The 20,728-nt window shown below is 35.8% G+C and overlaps 1 protein-coding gene across 1 annotated transcript in view; it reads left to right on the top strand.

Moving 5' to 3' along the window:
• The window catches only part of BRWD1 (bromodomain and WD repeat domain containing 1), a 197,153-nt gene that overhangs the window by 15,822 nt on the left and 160,603 nt on the right, over positions 1 to 20,728 (top strand). The window contains exons 5-8 of the mRNA XM_007945551.2: positions 9,948 to 10,098; positions 12,123 to 12,221; positions 12,665 to 12,825; positions 14,008 to 14,229. Coding sequence (XP_007943742.2) covers positions 9,948 to 10,098; positions 12,123 to 12,221; positions 12,665 to 12,825; positions 14,008 to 14,229 — 633 coding nt within the window. The remainder of the gene's footprint in view (positions 1 to 9,947; positions 10,099 to 12,122; positions 12,222 to 12,664; positions 12,826 to 14,007; positions 14,230 to 20,728) is intronic.

The following is a 20,728-nucleotide window of genomic DNA, read 5'->3' as shown; positions in this document are numbered from 1 at the left end:
CCCATCACAGAGTCGATTGCCAGTCATTGTAGGGAATGACTACTACCAGCTGCCCAGCCAAGTTGATACCTGACCTTAACTACCACACCACCCCAAACAGGCATGGATAATGGGATTTACGAAACACCACAGAATGGAGGACAATGGCTAGAAGGGCCACATCAAGCAATTCACTGCATATGGGGACTGTTGCTGTCTCCCACGCAGTTAGACAAAAATAGCAATTGAATAACTATCAAAAAAGTAAAAGCAAATGGACATAAAACACACCATCATCACACAGGAACTGTAACCAAAAAAGAGAAACAGGAAACAAAACAAAAAACACCACAATATCTGGGGAGAGGGAATAAGAGAGAAAAATAGAGAAGAAGAATAATGAAGAAAAAAATCAGAAAAGTGCAAAAAGGAAAACAAGGAATAGGTTTACCACTGTCACTTTAAATATCTAAAATGCTCAAGCCACTTGTAAACATTCAGAATGGCTGCACTCTCTGTACAGGCAAAAGTCCACAACTCAGTCCGCCTTTCTCTTCACTGCATCCCCTTTTGTTCCCCAGTGACCAGAGCAATCTTCTTTGCAGTCCCTGGCTAGTAGGGCTGATTTTTAGGTTAATTCTTAGGTCTTAACCACCACTCGGCAATATCCAAGCTGTCTGTGCTGTCAGGATCACTGCCAGACTGCAGCTCTGTATGTCTCCTTTTTTGTTTTTTTTATGCAAATTCTTCTGCTAATTGGAGTTTAGTCCACTTCTATATCCTTACCTTCACAGCTCAGGGGTCCAGGATTATCTTCTGCATCTGTGTTAATTGGTTCCCCTTTTCTGTGCAGTTCTTTTGCCTATTCTGTCATCTTACTGGAACCAGCTGTTGTTCTTTTTTGGTACATCCAATTATTGGTATAAATTGCCCTCTGAACACTGATTTTGCTGTGCCTGAAAGCTTTTGGTATGCTTTTATTCTCATATAATTAAAGGAATTTTTAAATTTCATTTTTTAATTGCATTTTATTGAAATATAATTTATATGCAGTGAAATACACAAAATTAAAGTGACATGGGTCAATGCATTTTTTTTTTTTTTTGCAGTGTTTCCTCCCCTCTCCCTCACCCGGCAATCAACGAAGAAAGTTTTCCTCCATATATAAACCTTCCCTTGATCCTCCACAACAACAACTAATACTATATTTGTCCTTCTGTGATGGAATTATTTCACTCAGCCTAGTGTCCTCCAAGTTCATCCATATTATGCGATGTTTTCCAAACTCTACGTTATTCTTTAGTGCTGCATAGGATTCCATTGTGTGTCTGTACTATAGTTTGGTCATCCACTTTTCCGCTGATGGGCACATAGGTTGTTTCTATCTTTTTGCTATTGTAGATAGTGCTGCGATGAACATGGGTGTGCTGGGCATATATCTGTTCCTGTCTGGCTCTCATCTCTCTAGGATATGTACCTAGTAATGGGATTTCTGGGTCAAATGGTATCTCCAATTCCAGTTTTCTAAGGAATTGCCATTCTGCTTTCCACAATGGTTGTATCATTTCACAGTCCCACCACATCAGCATATGAGAATCTCAAATCTGTCCACGTCCATGCCAGCATTTGTTATTTTTTGTCTCATTGAACCATGCCATCAGTGCTGGCATGAGATAGTATCTCGGTGTTTTGATTTGCATCTCTCTCATGGCTAATGATCATGAGCATTACTTCATGTTATTAGCTGGCCATCTGAATGTCCTCCTTGGTGAAGTGTCTATTCATGTCTTCTGCCCATTTTTCAATTGGATTGTTAATTTCTTTGGTGTTGAGGCATTGGAATTTTCTATAAATCTTTGAGATAAGTCCCTTGCCAGATATGTAATTATTGGAAAATATGAATTTGTTGCTGTCATTTTTGTTGTGTGCTTTTTTTGTGGTGTCAATTTCTTTGTTCCATATAACTTTCTGTGCTGAGCTCATTTTGTTTATGAATTGTGTTATCATTTCCTTCTTTGCTATTTTTTTAGTATTTGCTAAGTATTTGTGCTGATCTTTTTTATTTTGATGTGAAGGTTTATCATTTTTCCTTTATTTATATGATATTCTTTGATTATCTCAGTGTAGTTTTTCTTAAGGTAAAATGTAGCACTTATGATGGGGAGTTACACAGCTAGAGAGCCTGGGTTTATATTTTTAGCACTGCCATTTATCTGGGTAGGTTATGTAATATCTGTGCCTCTGCTTTCTTATCTGTAAAATGAGGATAAATAGTTGTGAGATTCAGTAGGTTAAAGTATGTAAAGTGCTCAGAACAGTACCTGTCAGTAATTATTATTTGTTAGCTATTATTATTAATGTATTGAAGAATTAAATTAGTCCAAACCTTAAAAAATTTAGACTGATTACCCATCACTTAGTATTTGCATGGTATTATTATTACCTGTTACAATTATTTTGCAGTGGAGAAAACTGAAGCCCTGTAAAATAACTTGTTAGGTTTAGGGACAGGACTGATAACTGCATTTTCTGGGTCAAGAGAGTCTTCTCCCTTTCTTTGGTATCTGTTAATTCTGTTATCCCTGTATATTTGAATCAGGATTCCACATTAATAGCATTTGATTGAGAAAAGACCTCATGGTAGAATCTTGTTTAAAATTTGCCTGTGTTTTTATGTTTGAAAATCTTAATAGGTTTTAGCAAAAAATTACATATGATTAGTTCATTCATATGTAATTTTTTGCTGGGAGCTCTGGTAGCATAGTGGCTAAGACACTTGCCTGCTAACCAGACGGCTGGCGGTTCAAACCCACCAGCCACTCCTCGGAAGAAAGGTTGGGCAATCCTACTTCCGTAGTGATACTGCCTCGGAAACCCAAGGAGGGGTCGCTATGAGTCAGGTCTGACTCGACGGCACATAACAACAACAACAACAACAAGTTCATTAGTCTTTTCTCTGCAGAGTGTGATGTATAGTTGTCTTAATGATAAATAAAAATTGTTTACATTCGTTGTAGAATATTTAGAAAGTTAAAAAGCAAAGAGATAACAGAAAAATCACTAAATAAGAAATGTTTATTTTTCTTTATACATGTATTCTGATAAACCTAGAGTGATTTAAACATTTATATTGTAAATACCTTTCCATTTTCCTGAAAAATTTTTTCTAACCCTTTGTTGGACATTTGATTGGTTTGCAGTTTCTTTTCTGAGTGATTTCTTATGAATATATACATCTGTATATTTATTGTCTATATTTTATATAATTGTTCACTCATAATTAATTTCTAGAAACATAATAATTGATAAAATGGTTTGTATGATTTTGCTGATAATTGTAAAATTGCCCTCCTTAAAGAGCAATTTATGTTCTAGGAGCTCTGGCAGTGCTATGGTTAAAGCATTGGGCTGCTAACCAGGTTGGTAGTGTTGATCACTGGCTCCTTTGCAGAAGAAAGAAGTGGCAGTCTGTCCCTATAAAGATTGAACCAAAAACCAAACTCACTGCCATCGAGTCGATTCTGACTTACAGCGACCTCCATTGGGTTTCTGAGCTGGTAGATCTTTACATAAGTAGATTGCCCTGTCTTCCAAACACAGAGTGGCTGGTGGATTTGAACCACTACCCTTCTGGTTAACAGTCAAATGCCTTAGACACTATGCCACCAGAGTTCTTTTCTGTAAAGATTACAGCCTTGGAAACCCTATGGGGCAATTGTACTCTGTCCTATAGGGTCACTGTGAGTCAGAATCGACTCAATGGCAGTGGTGTTTTAATTTAATTTATATTAATGACTACAGTACATAGGAACATACTGATTTTTTATCAAGACAGTCTTTTAAATCTTTGCCAATCTAATAGATAAAACAATACCATTAGCTAATCTTGTTACTAGAATTTCTGCCAGTGACAGTATTGTATATCAAGATAGATCTTTTTTATATAAGCTTCACTTTCCTGGGATAGCTGGTGGATGCCTTTGACTAATATTATAGGACTTCAGAATACTGACCGAATATTATTATTTATAGCGTTGATTTGGTCAGTAGGCTATTATTAATAATCCAGAGTCCATTTTCTCTTAATTTTTTTTTTGCCTGTATGTGGACTAGAACCATATCTGTATATCATGCAAAAGGGAGATTCATTCACCCCGCCTCTCTGGATCTTTGATGATTATGTTAGAATCTTGAGCAGTGCAAGAGAATCTGTAATTCTCTATTTGCCAGGTAACTGCTGCATGGAATCCATGTTCCCTTAATATTGGGCTTTCTCTGAATATACTTACCTAATGTCCTAATTTCACCATCATATTTGAGGGACAGTTTTGCTGGGTACTTAATTCTTGGCTGGAAATTTTTCTCTTTCAAGATTTTATATATACCATCCCATTGTCTTCTTGCCTGTGTGTTTTCTGCCAAGAACTCCAGGCTTATTCTTAATGGTTGCCCCTTGTAGGTAACTTTTCATTTTTCCCATGCTGCTTTCAGGCTTCTTTGTCTTTGATTTTAGTGAGTTTGATGATGATATGTCTTGGTGATTTTCTTTTGGGGTCTATCCTGTTTGGCGTTCATTGGAGTTCTTGAATGGATATATTTTTCTCTTTCATCATACCAGGAAAATTCTCTTCCAACAAATCTTCCACTATTTTGTCTGTGGTTTTATCTGTCTCTCCTTGTTCTGTAATTCCAGTTACACAGAGGTTATTCCTTTTGATGGTATCCCACATGAATCTTAAGCTTTCTTCATTTTGTTTTGATTTTTTTTCTGATTGATCCCTTTTCAAAGAATCATTGAGGTACTTGTCTTCAGTCTTACTAACTGTGTCTTCCATTGATTCAGTTCCACTCCTTTGCCTGTTCAGTGTGTTATCTATTTCTGAAAATTTACTTTGAATCTTCTCGATTTCTGTCTGCAGATTGTGTATCATTTCTAATTTTTCATTTATTTTGTCATTTTATTCTGGTATTGTCTTTCAAAATTGTGCTAGGGTTTTCTCTGTCTTTTCCTCCATTGTGTCAGTGTTTTCCTTGATCTGTCTCCATCCATTGAAGGTACCTAAATATAATTCTTTTGAATTCCTTATCAGGGAGTTCCAATGCTGCTTCTTCCCCATGGATGTGTTCTGTGTCTGTATCCTGGTCCCTGTTTCTCCTGCTTTATCTTGCTGCTTTTGGTGGACTGTGATGCTCTGTTGTCTCAGCCATTGTGATGTTTTTTGTGTTTATATTTAATTGCTGATTATATGTTGGGGTAACTTGCCCACAATTTTCATTTTCTTTGGATTTTATCTACGTAAGCAGGGTACTGTGCGCCTATATTCACTAGTTGGCAGTGCTTATAGGCTCACTACCTGTCTTCTTTCCCATTACCAGCCTCCCGTATGTCCCTGCTGTCCTTGGCAAACGGAGCCTATTCTTAGGTGCCTGGAATCTGAATGAGAATGATGTCACTTTAAAATCCAAAATTGGCACCATTTGTAAACATTCAAAATGGCTGCACCCTGGGTCACTTTAAATATGCAAAATGGCCACAGCTTGTAAACAATCAAAACGTCTGCGTCCTCTGGACAGCCGAAATTCCACAGCTCAGGTTATCTCCCTACTTGCTGTTGCCCTTCCTAGTCATAGGCCACCAGTGTAGTCATCTGTGCAGCCCTAGGACACCAGGGTTGATCTTTAGGTCAATTTTTCACATCCTAACACCACCTAGAAATATTTAGGCTGTTGTTCCGGTGAGAGTAGCTGACAGACCATGGCTCTGACAGTCTCCATACTCACTGTTTCATTCAGGTTTTTCCTCTATTCTATTTGGTGCCAAATCCACTTTTGTATATAGCAAAGCTCAGGGCTCCAGGATTACCTTTTGTATTTTTGTTAATTTGTTTCTCTTTTCTTTGTTGAAGAGGGTCTTTGTGGCTTGTCTGCCTATTCCGCCATCTTACCAGAGCTCCTCTTCCAGATGGATTCTTTAATCCATCTGGAGTTAGTTTTTGTATATGGTGTGAAGTACGGATCTTGTTTCATTTTTTTGCAAATGTATATCGAGTTTTCCCAGCTCCATTTGTTAAGAGACAATCTCTTCCCCATTTAACGGCATTCAGCCCTTTGTCAAAGATCAGCTGACTGTAGGTTGATGGATCTAGTTTTTGGGTTCTCAATTTTATTCCACTGCTCTGTGTGTCTGTTGTACTAATACCAGGCTGTTTCGATTACTGTGGATGTATAGTAGGTTTTCATATCTGGGAGTGTGAGACCTACTTTGTTGTTGTTCTTCAATAGTGCTTTTCTTATCCAAGGTCTTTTTCCTTTCCTTATAAAATCAGTGATTGATTTTTCCATCTCCTTAAAGAATGTTGATGGGATCTGGATTGGGCTTGCATTGAATGTGTAGATTGCTTTGGGTAGTATTGACATTCTCACAATGTTCAGTCTTCCTGTTCACAAGCCTAGTATGTTCTTCCATTTATGTAGATCTCTTATGGTTTCTTAAAGTAGTCTTTTGTAGTTTTCTTTATATAACTCTTTTGTGTCCCTGGTAAGATTGATCCCCAAGTATTTTATTTTTTTGGTAGGTATTGCAAATGGTACTGATTTTCTTATTTCTTTTTCAGCAATCTCTTTACTGGTGTAGAGGAATCCAACTGATTTTTGTATGTTGATCTTGTATCCTGCCACAATGCTAAATCTCTCAATTAGTTCCAGTAGTTTTTTTTTTTTTTTTTTTAATTGAATCTCTTAGGGTTTCTAGGTGTAGGATCATATCATCAGCAAATAGGGATATAGTTTGACTTCTTCCTTATCAATTTGGATGCCTTTGAGTTCCCTTTCTTGCCTTGGCTAGGACTTCCAATACGATGTTGAGTAGAAGTTGTGATAGAGGGCATCTTTGTCTAGTTCCTATTTGCAAGGGAATGGTTTTAGTCTCTTCTGTTGAGGGAAATGTTGGCTGTTTGTTTTGCATATATGCCGTTTACTATGTTGAGGAATGTCCGTTCTATTCCAGTTTTGCTGTTTTTATCAGGAATAGGTGTTGGATTTTAACAGATGCCTTTTGTGCATCAGTTGATATGATTATGTGGTTCTTTTCCTTTGTTTTATTTATGTGGTGGATGATGTTGATAGTTTTTCAAGTGTTTAACCATCCTTTCATTCCTGATGTGAATTGTGCTTCATCATAATATATATATATATTTGATATATTGTTGGAGTCTTTTGGCTATGATTCTGTTGAAGATATTTGCAGCTGTATTTATGAGGGATATTGATCTGTAGTTTTATTTTTTAGTTATGTCTTTGCCTGCTTTTGATGTCAAGGTTATGCTTACTTCCTAAAATAAACTTGAGAGGATTCCATCCTTTTCTATGTTCTGGAATAGTTTGAGTACAATTGGTGTTACTTCTCTGAATGTTTGGTGGAATTCTCTTGTGAAACCATCTGGACCAGGACTTATTTTTGTTGGTAATTTTTTTTATGATCTGTTCAATTTCTTCTTTTTTTATTAGTCTGTTCAATTTTTCCACCTCAGGCTGTGTTACTTTAGGTATGTAGTGTGTTTCTAGAAATTGGTCCATCTCTCCTAGATTTTCAAATTTGTTGGAGTACAATTCTTCATAGTATTCCTATATTTTTTTTAATTTCAGTTGGTTGTGTTGTGTTGTCACCTGGTTTGTTTCTTATTCGTGTTATTTGTATTCTCTTCTTCTTTTCCTTTGTTAAATTTGCCAGTGGTTTGTCAATTTTATTAATCTTTTCAAAAAACCTACTTTTAGTCTTGATCATTTTTTTCCTATTGTCTGTTTTCTGTTTCATTTATTTTGCTCAAATCTTTATTATTTCCTTTCTTCTGGTAACTGTAGGCTTTTCTTGTTGTTCCTTTTCTGATTGTTAGAGATGTTGGGTTAAGGTATGGATTTTGGCTCTTTGTTCTTTTTTTATGTGTGTATTTATTGGTATAAATTGCCCTCTGATCACTGCTTTTGCTGTGTCTCATTGATTTTGGTATGTTGTGTTTTCATTTTCATTTGATTCAAGGAATTTTTTAGTTTTGTTTTTTATTTCTTTTGTTACCCAGTTGTTCTTAGTTTGCTCTTTTTCTGTTGATCTTCCTGTTGTCGATTTCTGACTTTATAGCATTGTGATCTGAGAAGATGCTTTGCACAGTATTTCAATTTTTAAAAATTTATTAAGTCTTGCTTTATGGCCTAACATGTGGTCTGTCATGGAGAATGTTCCATGTGCACTGGAAATGAGTGTATATAATTAGCTGCTGTTGGGTGAAGTGCTCTGTAGATGTCTGTAAGGTCAAGTTTGTGGATTGTATGGTTTAGTTCTGCATCGTTGTTGAGTTTCTTTCCAGTTGTTCTATCTTTCATTGAAAGTGGTGTATAAAATCTCCTACTGTGACTGTGGTGGCGTAGTGCCTAAGGCATTTGACTGCTAACTTGAAGGCTAGCAGTTCAAACCCTCCAGCCACTCCTCAGGATGAAGGTTGGGCAATCTACTTCCATAGTGATTCCACCTCAGAAACCCAAGGATGGGTCGCTATGAGTTGGATCCAATTTGACGGCAGTGAGTTTGGTTTGGTGATTGTGACTGTGGAATCATGTATTTGTTTTTTCAGTACTGTTAAAGTCTGGTTTATGTATTTTGGGGCTCTTTAATTGGGTCCATAGATATTTATTATGGTTGTATCATTTTGTTCGATTGAGCCTTTAATCATTATATAATGTCTTTCCTCGTCTCTTATGGTGGTTTTTGTCTTAAAGTCAGTTTTATCCAAAATTAACACTGCCATTCCTGCTCTTTTTTGGTTGCTATTTGCTGGATGTATCTCTTTCCAACCTTTGATTTTTGGTTTATTTTTCTTTTTGTCTGTAAGGTGTGTTCTTGTAGCAATATTTTGATGGGTTATGTTTTCTTATCCATTCTGCAACTCTCATCTTTTGAGTGGTGCATTTAATCCATTGACTATTCACTGTAATTATTGACAAGTAAGAATTTATTGTTGTCATTTTGTTATGTTGTTTTTTTTGTGGTTTTCCTGCTTTCTTGGTTCCATGTAATTTTCTTTGCTTAGCTTTTTTTTTTTTTTTTTTAAATGACTCGTGTTGTCTCCTTTCTTCTTCTTGTAGTAGTATTTGCTAAATATTTGTGCTTATCCTCTTTTTTATTGTGATGTGAAGGTTTATCAGTTTTCTTTGTGGTTACCCTGTGATCTTAACATCTTTTTAAAAGTAAATTTTTAGTTTTGATGAATTCCAGTTTACCAATTTCAATATTTTGGATTGAGCTTTTAGTGTTGTATATTAGAAGTCTTTATCTAACCCATTGGAAGTTTTATGCTGTTGGGTTATATGTTTAGATCTGTGATCCATCTTGAGTTGACTTTTGTTTGTGGTACCAGATATAGATCAATTTTTTGAATTTTCGAGAGGTTATCTTATTGTTCAAGTGTCAAAAAAGAGATAGTCTTTTTGTCCAGTGAATTGCCTTTGTACCTTGTCAAAAATCATTTGTTTTTATATATGTGGATTTACTTCTGGACTCTGTTCCTTTGATCTCTGTGTCTATGCCATTAGTGTGCTATTTTGATTACGATAGCTTTATAGCAATCCCTAAAATCAGATGATGTTAGCTTTGCAACTGTTTTTCAGAGTTGCTCTGCTTTTTTTTTAGGTCATTTGCATTTCAGTATGAATTTTCACAAAAAATGAATTTTGATGGAAAAGATTGCTGTGATTTTGACTGGGATTGCTTTGTAAGTGTATATCAATTTAGAGAGAGTTAAACATTCAGTTTTCTGATCAATGAGCAAGATACCTCTCTGCACCTATTTAGATCTTTATTTTCTCAGTGTGGTGTACTTTTCTGAGTGCATGTTTTTGACATGTTTTGTTAGATTTATCCCTAAGTGTTTAATGTTTTTGTAAACAAGTATTGTTTTTAAAACTTCCTCTCTAACCAGGTCTTGTCCAATAAGCATGTGGCTCCTGATCATCTGTTGCAAATCTGTCAGCGCATCGGTCCTATTTTGGATAAAGAAATTCCACCCAGTATTTCAAGAGTGACTTCTTTACTTGGTGCAGGAAGGCAGTCTTTGCTACGTACAGCAAAAGGTACCTTAATTTGAAGAAGTGTTCTGCTTTGTATTAATAGCTTGATAATTATTATGATTGTGAAGTAATGTAAGCATTGTGGAAGCAAGGTGATATGTAACTATAAATCATACTGTGGACTATAAAATTCTCTGCATTTAGCATAGAAATATTGAATTTTATTAAATAAGTGTTAATGAGTCTTTCTGCATTAAAACAAATGATAAAGGTATAGCTGTTAAGTCAAAAATCTTGAATTCTGAGATGTGTTTGCGGTTTTATCAATGTGAGTTCTTAATTTTCCATTTTGTAGCTCAGTTTTAACTTCACTGAATGTAATTGTATGTGTCTAATAAACTCTTTTAAATGCTAGAAGTATTTAATTTGATATTTAGATTCTGAAATTTAAAAAATTTGATAGCAGTTTGAAAACATGCATCAAAAATGTACAATTGCATGGTTCTTTTTTTACCAGCCTAATTTTTCACAGTTATGTGGTAGCAAAATGATTGGAATTGATATTCTTTTCCTGTTAGCTTGGTATAAATGACTTAGACTGAGTATATGTATATGATATGACCTATGTATAAAACGTGGCTAAACTGCTAATGGGTGATTGTTGGTTCTTTGCTCCTGAGCATACGTGAAGTTCATCCCGTGATGATTATTATTAAGAGCTGTTGCTGATGTGATGCTGCCTGTTAGATGCACACTAGTGTAAGGCTTTGACTAAGAAAGAGCAGCCCTCCCTCTTAGTTCCCTGCCAGATTGGTTTGTCAGATTTAGTTGTTTCTTTGTGCTCTATAGCCATGCTGCACTGTGGTTTGATTCAGGATGTTGTTCATATTCTTCTTCTTTGTGTCCTTATTCACCTTGTAATTATTCTATTTTAGGTTGTTATGTAGTAGTTTCTTGGGTAGCCTGTTTTCCTTTACTTGTGTCAACGCTCAATGTGGTTGTTTTGTGATGAGCACTGCTTTAGAAGGGGCAGACCTTTGAAGACTTCACTGATAAAATGCAGCAAGGTACCCTAGGGTAGGGGCTATATTTCTTTTTTGTACTAGTGACATGAGAGGATGCCTTGTAACTACTCTTTGATCATAATAGTGGTAATGCATTAATGTAAAACATACCTGTTAGTTTGGGGCACCCGAGGCTCAGTAGAGGTTTAGTATGATGCCCTCCCTCCCTTCTTTCAGTTATGAAGAAGCTAATTTCTGGCACAGCATGACTGCTCATAACCTGTTTTCTGCTACTGTCTCCTACAGAGAAGGGCAGACAAGTTTTCCTAGTAAGTTTATTGGTAGGTTGAGGAGTCATGGGATCTTGGGATTTGTGTACAGACACACAGATCCTACATATGTGCTCTTGTATAAATGAAATCATCTGATCCTCAAGCAAGAGGAGAGCCATACTTTTATTTTGTCAATACTTCTTAAGAAGACTGAAATCATGACAATATTGGTCAAATTAATTTAAAAACTGAAAGCCATTTAAATAAGTTAATTACGTAAGTTAAGACTTTTCATATAATCAAAGAAAATAAATTTCTCTTAACAAAAGCTTTAGATTTTGGAAAGTTGGATCAGGTGTGATTATTTCTGCACAGAAAAATAAAAATATGCTTTGGAACTTTGAGTCATGATCTGTTTTTATGGTCCATCCCCACTAATGATTTGCAGTGGATCTCTTTAAAGGTCCTGGAACCTTTGAGCCTCAGTTACCTCATTTAAAAATTGGTAATAATACCTACCTCACAGGGTTGTTGTGAGGATACAATGAGATAATGTATGTGGAAAGCACTTTGTAACTTGTAAAGTGCTGCACAAATGTTAGTTGTTGTTGTTGCTGTTGTATCTGAGATGTCTTAAATTTTTTTTTTTCTTCAGAAATAGTCTAATAAACCTTCAGGGCTTTTCTGTTAAAGTATATTAGTTGGTAAAACTTTGAATAAACAGTTTATTACAATATACGTAAGTATTCTATAAAATTTTTCTTGGGGTTAACTTTCAAGATTTTATGTGTATCTAAAATTCATTTTAAAGACTGCAGGCACACAGTTTGGAAGGGCTCTGCCTTTGCTGCTCTTCATAGAGGAAGACCTCCTGAAATGCCCGTGAATTATGGTTCCCCACCTAATCTTGGTAAGTGAGGTTGGCCTTTCAGATGCTCAAATCCATCCTTTTAATTTCTTGACCAACTTTATAAGTGCTGTAGTAAAATTTAATAGTAAATACGGGTGCTTTTGTTTCAGTGGTAACAGATCAAATTTCAGATTTTTTGTTTTCTTAAATAAATAATTCCTAAAGACACAGACATAAATAAAAAATAGTCTTAGTAAGAAGTCGGTTATTACTGATTATAGTAGTATAGTAATTGGGAAGAAACTGTCCTGAAGATTTCTAGAACATAGATTTTGTGACCTTCTGGAAATTGTTTTTCTCTTTCTCTTTCACCTGGGATCACTGTGAATCAAAAAATCTACTTGACAGCACCTAACAACAGCAACAAAAGAAATATTTTGTTGTTGTTTAGCTCTTTAAATTTAGGCTTCCCCTTAACCTTTTCCATTGTTTTTATTTCCTAGTGGAGGTTCATCGAGGAAGACAACTCACAGGGTGTTCTACTTTTAGCACAACATTTCCAGGAACTATGTATCAGCATTTAAAAATGCACAGGAGGATTCTCGGACATCTATCTGCTGTTTACTGTGTAGCATTTGATAGAACAGGACATAGAATCTTTACAGTGAGTTAACATTTTGAATTTAATTTTGGGCATTTTAGTGTTCATCATCAGGTATAGCAAGGATTGTGAGGCTGGCACTGGACCAGGCAGTATTTTGTTCTCTTTTACATAGAGTCGCTGTGAGTCAAGATGACTCATTGGCACCTAATGACAGCAGCAACAACTGTGTTCATTATAGTGTTCACCATGTCATAGAGAGAGTCTTATAAAACATAGATTTTAGATTTCCTGTTCTCAGGGATTTTGACTCAGTGTGGTCTGACGTGGGGTCCAAAGTGCCTCAACCCTATATAGATAATTGGGATTGTGTGCTGTTTGGAAACACACTGATTTAGAATAGTGGTTCTTAAGCATATAATCATCAGAGGTACTTTAAGAAAAAAAAAATAATATATGTATGTATACACACATGTATGCACATTTAGTACATCCCCTCTAGCTTTTTCTAGGTTTACTGCAATAGGTAACTTTTCATGTGTGTATTAACAGCAATTAAAAAGAACTTACTCAGATCATTTTTATTCATATTCATTCATCAGTGGTCAGAGAAAATGATTGATTATAAAAATACTTCAGGTTTCCAAGTAATTAAAAAATACAGAATTTAATATATCATCTTAATGCTTTAGGGAAAAATTAATATGGGTAAGAAGTTTAAATTTCATTTTCCACGTGTGAGATTCATAGTAGGTACTCAGATGTTTGCTCAATGAATGGATGTTGGTTGGTACTATAAATTTGACACTCTTGTGTTTATTTAAAATGAGGGTGCTATTTCCGCTTTTTATTTTTTGGGAGATTATCACTTCTTTCTCAGCCTGTAAAACATAGGTCTATCCTAATGCTCATCAGATTATTAAATTTGATGTGAACTAAACTAACATTTAACCATTGTTAATTGAAATAGGTGAGCCGTGAATTTTTACTTGGATTTATTATTTGGCATAGAATTTTGTGGAAAAATAATGTCATGTCATCTGACCTATGGGGATTGTAACTTTACTGTGTCCTTAGGTAGAATATTTTTGCTCTGAAAACAAATACTCTTAAAATTTGTAGAATATTGAACAGTTGGAAAGAGGAAGAGTTACTGTTTGGGTGGTGTGTAAAAGGATTCTAAGTATTTAAAAGGTTTGGTGTACTAGTAGATACAGATTCATTTTTGGATTTTTTTTTTCTTAGGGGTCAGATGATTGTTTGGTAAAGATTTGGTCAACACATAATGGCCGCCTGTTATCCACATTAAGAGGTCATTCTGCAGAAATTTCAGATATGGCAGTAAACTATGAGAATACAATGATTGCTGCTGGGAGCTGTGATAAAATAATTAGAATATGGTGCTTAAGAACTTGTGCCCCAGTTGCTGTGCTCCAAGGACACACAGGATCAATTACATCTTTACAGGTAAACTTTTAACTTTAATGTGCATGTGTGTATATATAATGCCATCCCTTTTTCCTTTAAAACTCTATATAGAGTTGAGAAATAGTAAGATGCCTAGTAATTATATTATCTATTTTAAATTTATAGTTAAATTTTGTTATGTGCCGTTGAGTTAGGAAGGAAGGTTGGGCAATCCTACTTCCATAGTGATACTGCCTCGGAAACCCAAGGAGGGTTCGCTATGAGTCGGGGCCGACTCGACGGCATATAACAATAACAACAACAACAACAACAACATTTTAAATTTAGTAATCAAGAGAAACTATAATTAGCATACTTGGACAGTAAGTGAAAGGGTGATATAATAAAAATCTAATGGAGTTAGAGCTTTATAAGAAAATGAATCACTTACAAATTCCTTGAAGTTTATGGTTGAACTGGATGAGCATCAGTTAAAATTGGTGATTGATTAATTATTTTTCTATTGTAAAACTTGTGCCTCTTGACAAGTTGATTAAATTTGCTGAAGTGTTTTTATATTTTCTATATTATTGGGGGGATTATTTTAAACATATATAAAAGTAGACAGACTAGTATAATGAACTCCTATGGCCAGTGAACTCATGACCAGTTCTTTCATAATCACATCACTTTGTCCTGAAAGCAAATCCTAGATTTCATGCTGTTTTTTTTTTTTTCTCTATATGTATTTAAATATGCCTCTCTAAAAGTTAAGATTGTTTTTTGCAAAAACAGCCACAACACCTTTATCACACTTATTTTTTTGTTGATGTTCAAGATTTCTGATTGTTTCCTGAGTGGCATAATTTATTTAGTTTGAATCAGGAGCCAAACAAATCTTACACCTTGTAGCTGGTTGCTGTTGGTTGCTGTAAATTAAAAAAAGCTAATATACATAAATTGTACTCCTTGCCCAATTTTATTGTATTTTTTTAATTCTGTCGCACTTTCTGGGGAATAGGAACTGGATCCGACTCACAGCGACCTTTCTTTGGGTTTCTGAGGTGGTAGCTATATCTATGGAAGTAGATTGCCCAGTCTTCCGAGGAGTGGCTTCTGATTTTGAACCGCCGGTCTTCTGTTAGCAGTCAAATGCCTTCAGCACTAGGTCACCAGAGCTCCTAATCTTTGTAGAGTAGTTTAACATGTTGTTCTATATATTCTATAAGTTGGTTTTTGGATTTAGAGTAGTAGTTCTCTTAAATATGCATAAGAAGCACCTCAAGGGATTGTTTAAAACACTGATGGCTAGGCACCAGGCACAAAGATAGAATTCAGTGAATTTGGGGTAGAACTTTGATAATTTACATTTCAAACAAGTTGCCAGTTGCTGACTATACTGCCAGTCTGGGGAACAAACACACTTTGACTGACCACATTAACATATGTTCTTCCATCAGAAGCCACAGAATGTTTAGTGGTCTCTCTGTGTTGTTATTTATTGTTAGGTGGCCTTCATTCAGTTTTGCCTGATAGTAGAACTAACTGCCCCATAGGGTTTTCTTGGCTGTAATCTTTAAGGAAATAGATTGTCACATATTCCTCCTACAGACATCCTTGGTGGGTTCAGCTTGCCAGCCTTTTGGTTCACAGCCAAATGGTTAACTGTTTGTACCACCAGGGCTCCTCCTCTCTCTGTTATGTTATTATGTGCTGTCGAGTCAGACTTGATTCATAGTGACCCCTCTTTGGGTTTCTGAGGCACTATCCCTATGGAAGTAGATTACCCAAACTTCTTTCCGAGGAGTGGTTGGTGGGTTGATTACTGCCTATGTATAATAGTTTATTAAAGATTGTAAATACATGGTGCTATCTTATTTTTTGGAAAATTACAGTTTGGCGGGTTGAAATAAATTACCAAATGACTTTTAAGGCCTTTTAGGACACCTAGGTGTCTCTGATTGGGAGCTCTGGTAGCACAGTGGCTAAGGCACTTGGCTGCTAACCAGAAGGCTGGCAGTTCAAACCTACCAGCCAGTCCTCAGAAGGAAGGTTGGGCAAACTACTTCTGCAGTGATACTGCCTGGGCAACCCAGGGAGGGGTCACTATGAGTCGGGTCTGACTCAACAGCATGTAACAACAACATGTATTAAGTGATCTCTGAACAGATTTGGAACAAAACAATCTGTAATAAAAGTGACCTTTCTCAGCTCTTCCAGTCAGTATTATTCACAAAGAATAGAGACTGAGTACCTAATTTGGAATGAAGACAGTTACAATTTGAGATACTGTTTTATCAAGATTTTTGGTTTGCCCTTTTATTTTTATGTAAGGGGTATTATATCTTTTCTTTGGAGGGTTTTATAGTGTGAAAATTTTAAAGTTCTAGACAGGTTCCAGAGTTGACGTTTTGTAATTTGATACATACTTATAAGTGTAGCAGCAAATGAGAATGCTTAATGATAATTCGACAGGTTGTTTGTCTTAAAACCATTGTAGAATTCTTCATTGTGAGAGTAGAGCTCTGATCTTCCCTGAAATTCATTCTTTTGGTAATGGAGGTCTTCATGTATTTATATTTAAAAATGCATCTGTGAAAAATCTACTTGAATGCATCAAAATTTATACTATCAGAAGATTCAGCTGTGTTTGCGTCAAAGTTCAGAGCCAGCTATGAATGCATAATTTTTGTACATAATCTTTTTGATGCTCTTTCTTTCCATTGTGACTAATATATAGAAGCCATATTTTCAATAAAGGCTTCTCTTCAGTTTATTTTTAAAAAGTTGTTGAAGTAATATTATTTGTAGATTATTAGACAACAGATAAAAACAAATAAGAAAATAAGAAACTTTCATAATCATACCATCTAAAAATATTTGCTTTTGATATTTGAGTATACACCTTTCTTAAGGTTAGCACTATTCAGTGTCTCTTACTATAATATTTATTCTGAGAAATGTTAGCAATAAGCCATAGCCAGGTCACAATCAGAAGGTAGTCTTTTGTCTGTCTAAGAGAGCAACAAATGAATATTCCTCAGGAATGAAAGATCAGCGTTTGACTGGGTTGGACCAACTGTCTTTTAAGAACAACTAGAAAAGGTAGGAAAAGTTGGGGAAAACAAAACAAAAGCATACATATGGTACCAAGATAATGAGGAATTATGGAGTCAAGATCCAATAGAAAAGAATAGCTCAGAAATGGGAGTCTTGTGTTTGGAGACATTTGCCATTTCTAAAAGGTAGCTGAGAAATTTAGCAGAATTTTAGACACACTTGTGGGATTGTAGAATGATAAAAACTAGAGTTAAGGGTCCAATGAGGAGGAAGGATTTTGGCAAAAACCTTGGTCTAGAGGTTGGGAACCAGAAGAATTGCATCTTATGAGTAAGGATTAATCAGAAATAAAGCAGTCTTTATAGAAACTATGGCCCAGTTTCAAATTGGCTCAATTCTCATGGATTAAGGTGATTTGGGATGGCTGGTACACTTGATTTATCTGCAAGCTAGAAGCAGGAATCACTTTAGAGAAAGGGAACATCTGGAATCTCAAATTCTTTAAAATTTTCTGTATATAATGGTGACTGAGTAAAAAGAGATTATCATAACCAAAAAAAAAAAAAAAAAAAGAGAGAAACGACAGATAATGGAAATAGGCTCAGAGGATCCAGTCAATGGATGTTTCAGATATAGACTTGAAAATATCTATGCTTATTAATTTCAAGTAGTTAAACAAAAAATAAAACAATTTGAGCAGATAATAGAAGTTAGTAAGAAAATTTCTATAATTGAAATATATATCTGAATTTAAGAATTCAGTGGGTTTTAATAGCAGATTAGACACAACTGAAGAAATGGAAAAGAAATTTAGTGAATTTGAAGTGAGGTCAGAAGAAAAAAAAATCAAAGCACAGAAGAAGATGGTATGTGTAGACAAGACAAGAGTTTAAGAGATAAAATACAGTGAAAAGATACAGTGTATATGCAATTGGAATTCCTGAAGAGGAAAGAATGAAGAAGCAGCTACTTGAAGTGATAGTAGCTTAACATTGTAGAAAATACACCAAAGACAAAAGCCACAGATTCAAGAAACAGCATGAACCCTGAGCAGAATAAATACACAGAAAACTATAAATACTAAAACACCACAATAAGACTTTAAAAAACAAAACAAAAATAACCCCAACAAAACCAAAGATAAAAAAAACAAAGTAGTCAGAGATAAAATAAACAAAGGAGCAATGCTAAGACTGACAGCTAGCTTTTCAATTGAAAGAAGTGTCAATAGACGAAGGATTGATATTTTTGTTGCTTTAAATATCCAAAATGGTCAAGCCACTTGTAAACATTCAAAATGGCTGTGCCTTCCAGACATGCAGAAGTCCACAGCTCAGCCCATCTTTCTCTTTGCTGCTTCCCCGTTTATTCCCTAGCCACCAGAGCAGTCCTCTGTGCAGTCTCTGGCTACCAGGCCTGATTTTAGGTGAATTCTTAGGTCCTACCACTACTCGAAGGAGCTCTGGTAGCGTAGTGCCAAAAGGCTGGTGGTTCAAACCCACCAACAACTCCTTGTAAGGAAGGTTGGGGGATCTCCTTCTGTAGGGATAACTGCCTGACACTGCCTTGGAAACCCAAGGAGGGGTTGCTGTGAGTTGGGTCCGACTCGTTGGCACATAACAACCATCACCACCACCACCACCACCACCACTAGGCTATATCCAAGCTGTCTGTGCCGTCAGGAGCACTGCCAGACTGCAGCGTGGTATGTCTCCTTTTTTGGTATTTTCATGCAAATTCTTCTGCTAGTTGGCGTTTAGTCCACTTCTATATCCTTCCCTTCAAAGCTCAGGGGTTCAGGATTATCTTCTGTATCTGTGTTAATTGGTTCCCCTTTCTTTGTTGAAGAGGGTCTGTGCAGTCCTTCTGCCTATTCTGCCATCTTACCGGAACTCAAAGGATTGATATTTTTAGAGGGCTTAATTAAAGAAAATGACAGCCAGTCATACATTCTGAACCTATTGAATATGTCATTGAAGAATGAAAGAGCAATAAATGTATTTTTAGACAAACTGAGAATAGCACAAAGGATTTAAATCCCACAGAATAGCACTAAAACCAAACCCACTGCCATCGAGGCAATTCTGACTCATAGCGACCCTGTAAGACAGAGTAGAACTGCCCAGTATATATATATAAATATATATATATAAATATATATATATATTTAAAAATACATTTTATGGAAATACAATTTATGTACAGTGAAATACACAAAACTAAAGTGACATGGGTCAATGCGTTTTTTTTTTTTTTGCAGTGTCCTCTCCCCTCCCTTCCCACCCCTGGCAACCAACAAAGAAACTTTCCCTCCATATGTAAACCTTTCCTTGACCCTCCACAAAAATGAACTAATACTATATTTGTCCTTCTGTGATTGACCTATTTCACTCAGCATAATGTCCTCCAAGTTCATCCATATTATGTGGTGTTCTGCAGACTCTACATTATTCTTTAGTGATGCATAGCATTCCGTTATGTGTATGTCCCATAGTTTGGTCATCCACTCTTCCACTGATGGGCACGTAGGTTGTTTGCATCTTTTTAGTATTGTAAATAGTGCTGTGATGAACATGAGCGCGCATGTATCTGTTCCTATCCTGGCTCTCACTTGTGTAGGATATATACCTAGTAATGGGATTGCTGGGTCAAATGGTATCTCCAATTCCAACTTTCTAAGGAATCGCCATATTGCTTTCCACAGTGGTTGTGTCACTTTACAGTCACACGAGCAGTGTATGAGAGTCCCAATCTCTCCATATCCCCACCAGCATTTGTTATTTTCTGTCTCATTGTACCTTGCCATCAGTGCTGGGGTGAGATGGTATATCTCGTTGTTTTGATTTACATGTCTCTGATGGCCAGTGATTGTGAGCATCTTTTCTTATATTAGCTGACCACCTGAATATCCTCCTTGGTGAGTGTCTGTTCATGTCTTCTGCCCATTTTTCAATTGGATTGTTAATTCCTTTGGTGTTGAGGTTTTGGATTTTTCCATCAATCTTAGATTAAGTCCCTTGCCAGATCTGTAATTATCAGCAAGTATGAATTTGTTGTTGTCATTTTTGTCATGTGCTTTTTCATTGTGTCGATTTCTTTGTTCCATATAATTTTCTATGCTGAGCTCGTTTTGTTTATGAATCATGTTGTCACTTCCTTTATTGCTGTTGTTTTAGTATTTGCTGAATATTTATGCTGGTCCTCTTTTTTATTTTGATGTGAAGGTTTATCATTTTTCTTTGAGGCTATCCTGTGATCTATAGTTTTCTTCCTAAGTGTAGAACAATCTGTTCTATCTGGTAGTTGTCTTGATTTCCCTACCATCTAGAAGTTCTGTAATGACACAGATTTTTTTCCCTCTTTTTGGTTTGTAGTTGTCCTCATTTGTCAGTTGGTGTCTTTGGTTCCCTGTTTACAATCTTGTAGGCTTATTTACTTTGGATATTTCCATAGCTGGGATTGTTTCTGGGTTATATCATCATGTGTGTTAATGGTCAGT

Source organism: Orycteropus afer, unplaced genomic scaffold (genome assembly GCF_000298275.1).
Source record: "Orycteropus afer afer isolate SDZICR_OR568_19922 unplaced genomic scaffold, OryAfe1.0 scaffold00137, whole genome shotgun sequence".
Classification (NCBI taxonomy): Eukaryota; Metazoa; Chordata; class Mammalia; order Tubulidentata; family Orycteropodidae; genus Orycteropus; species Orycteropus afer.
Note: the sequence above shows the minus strand (reverse complement) of the source record. Positions and strands in the feature narration are given on the sequence as shown.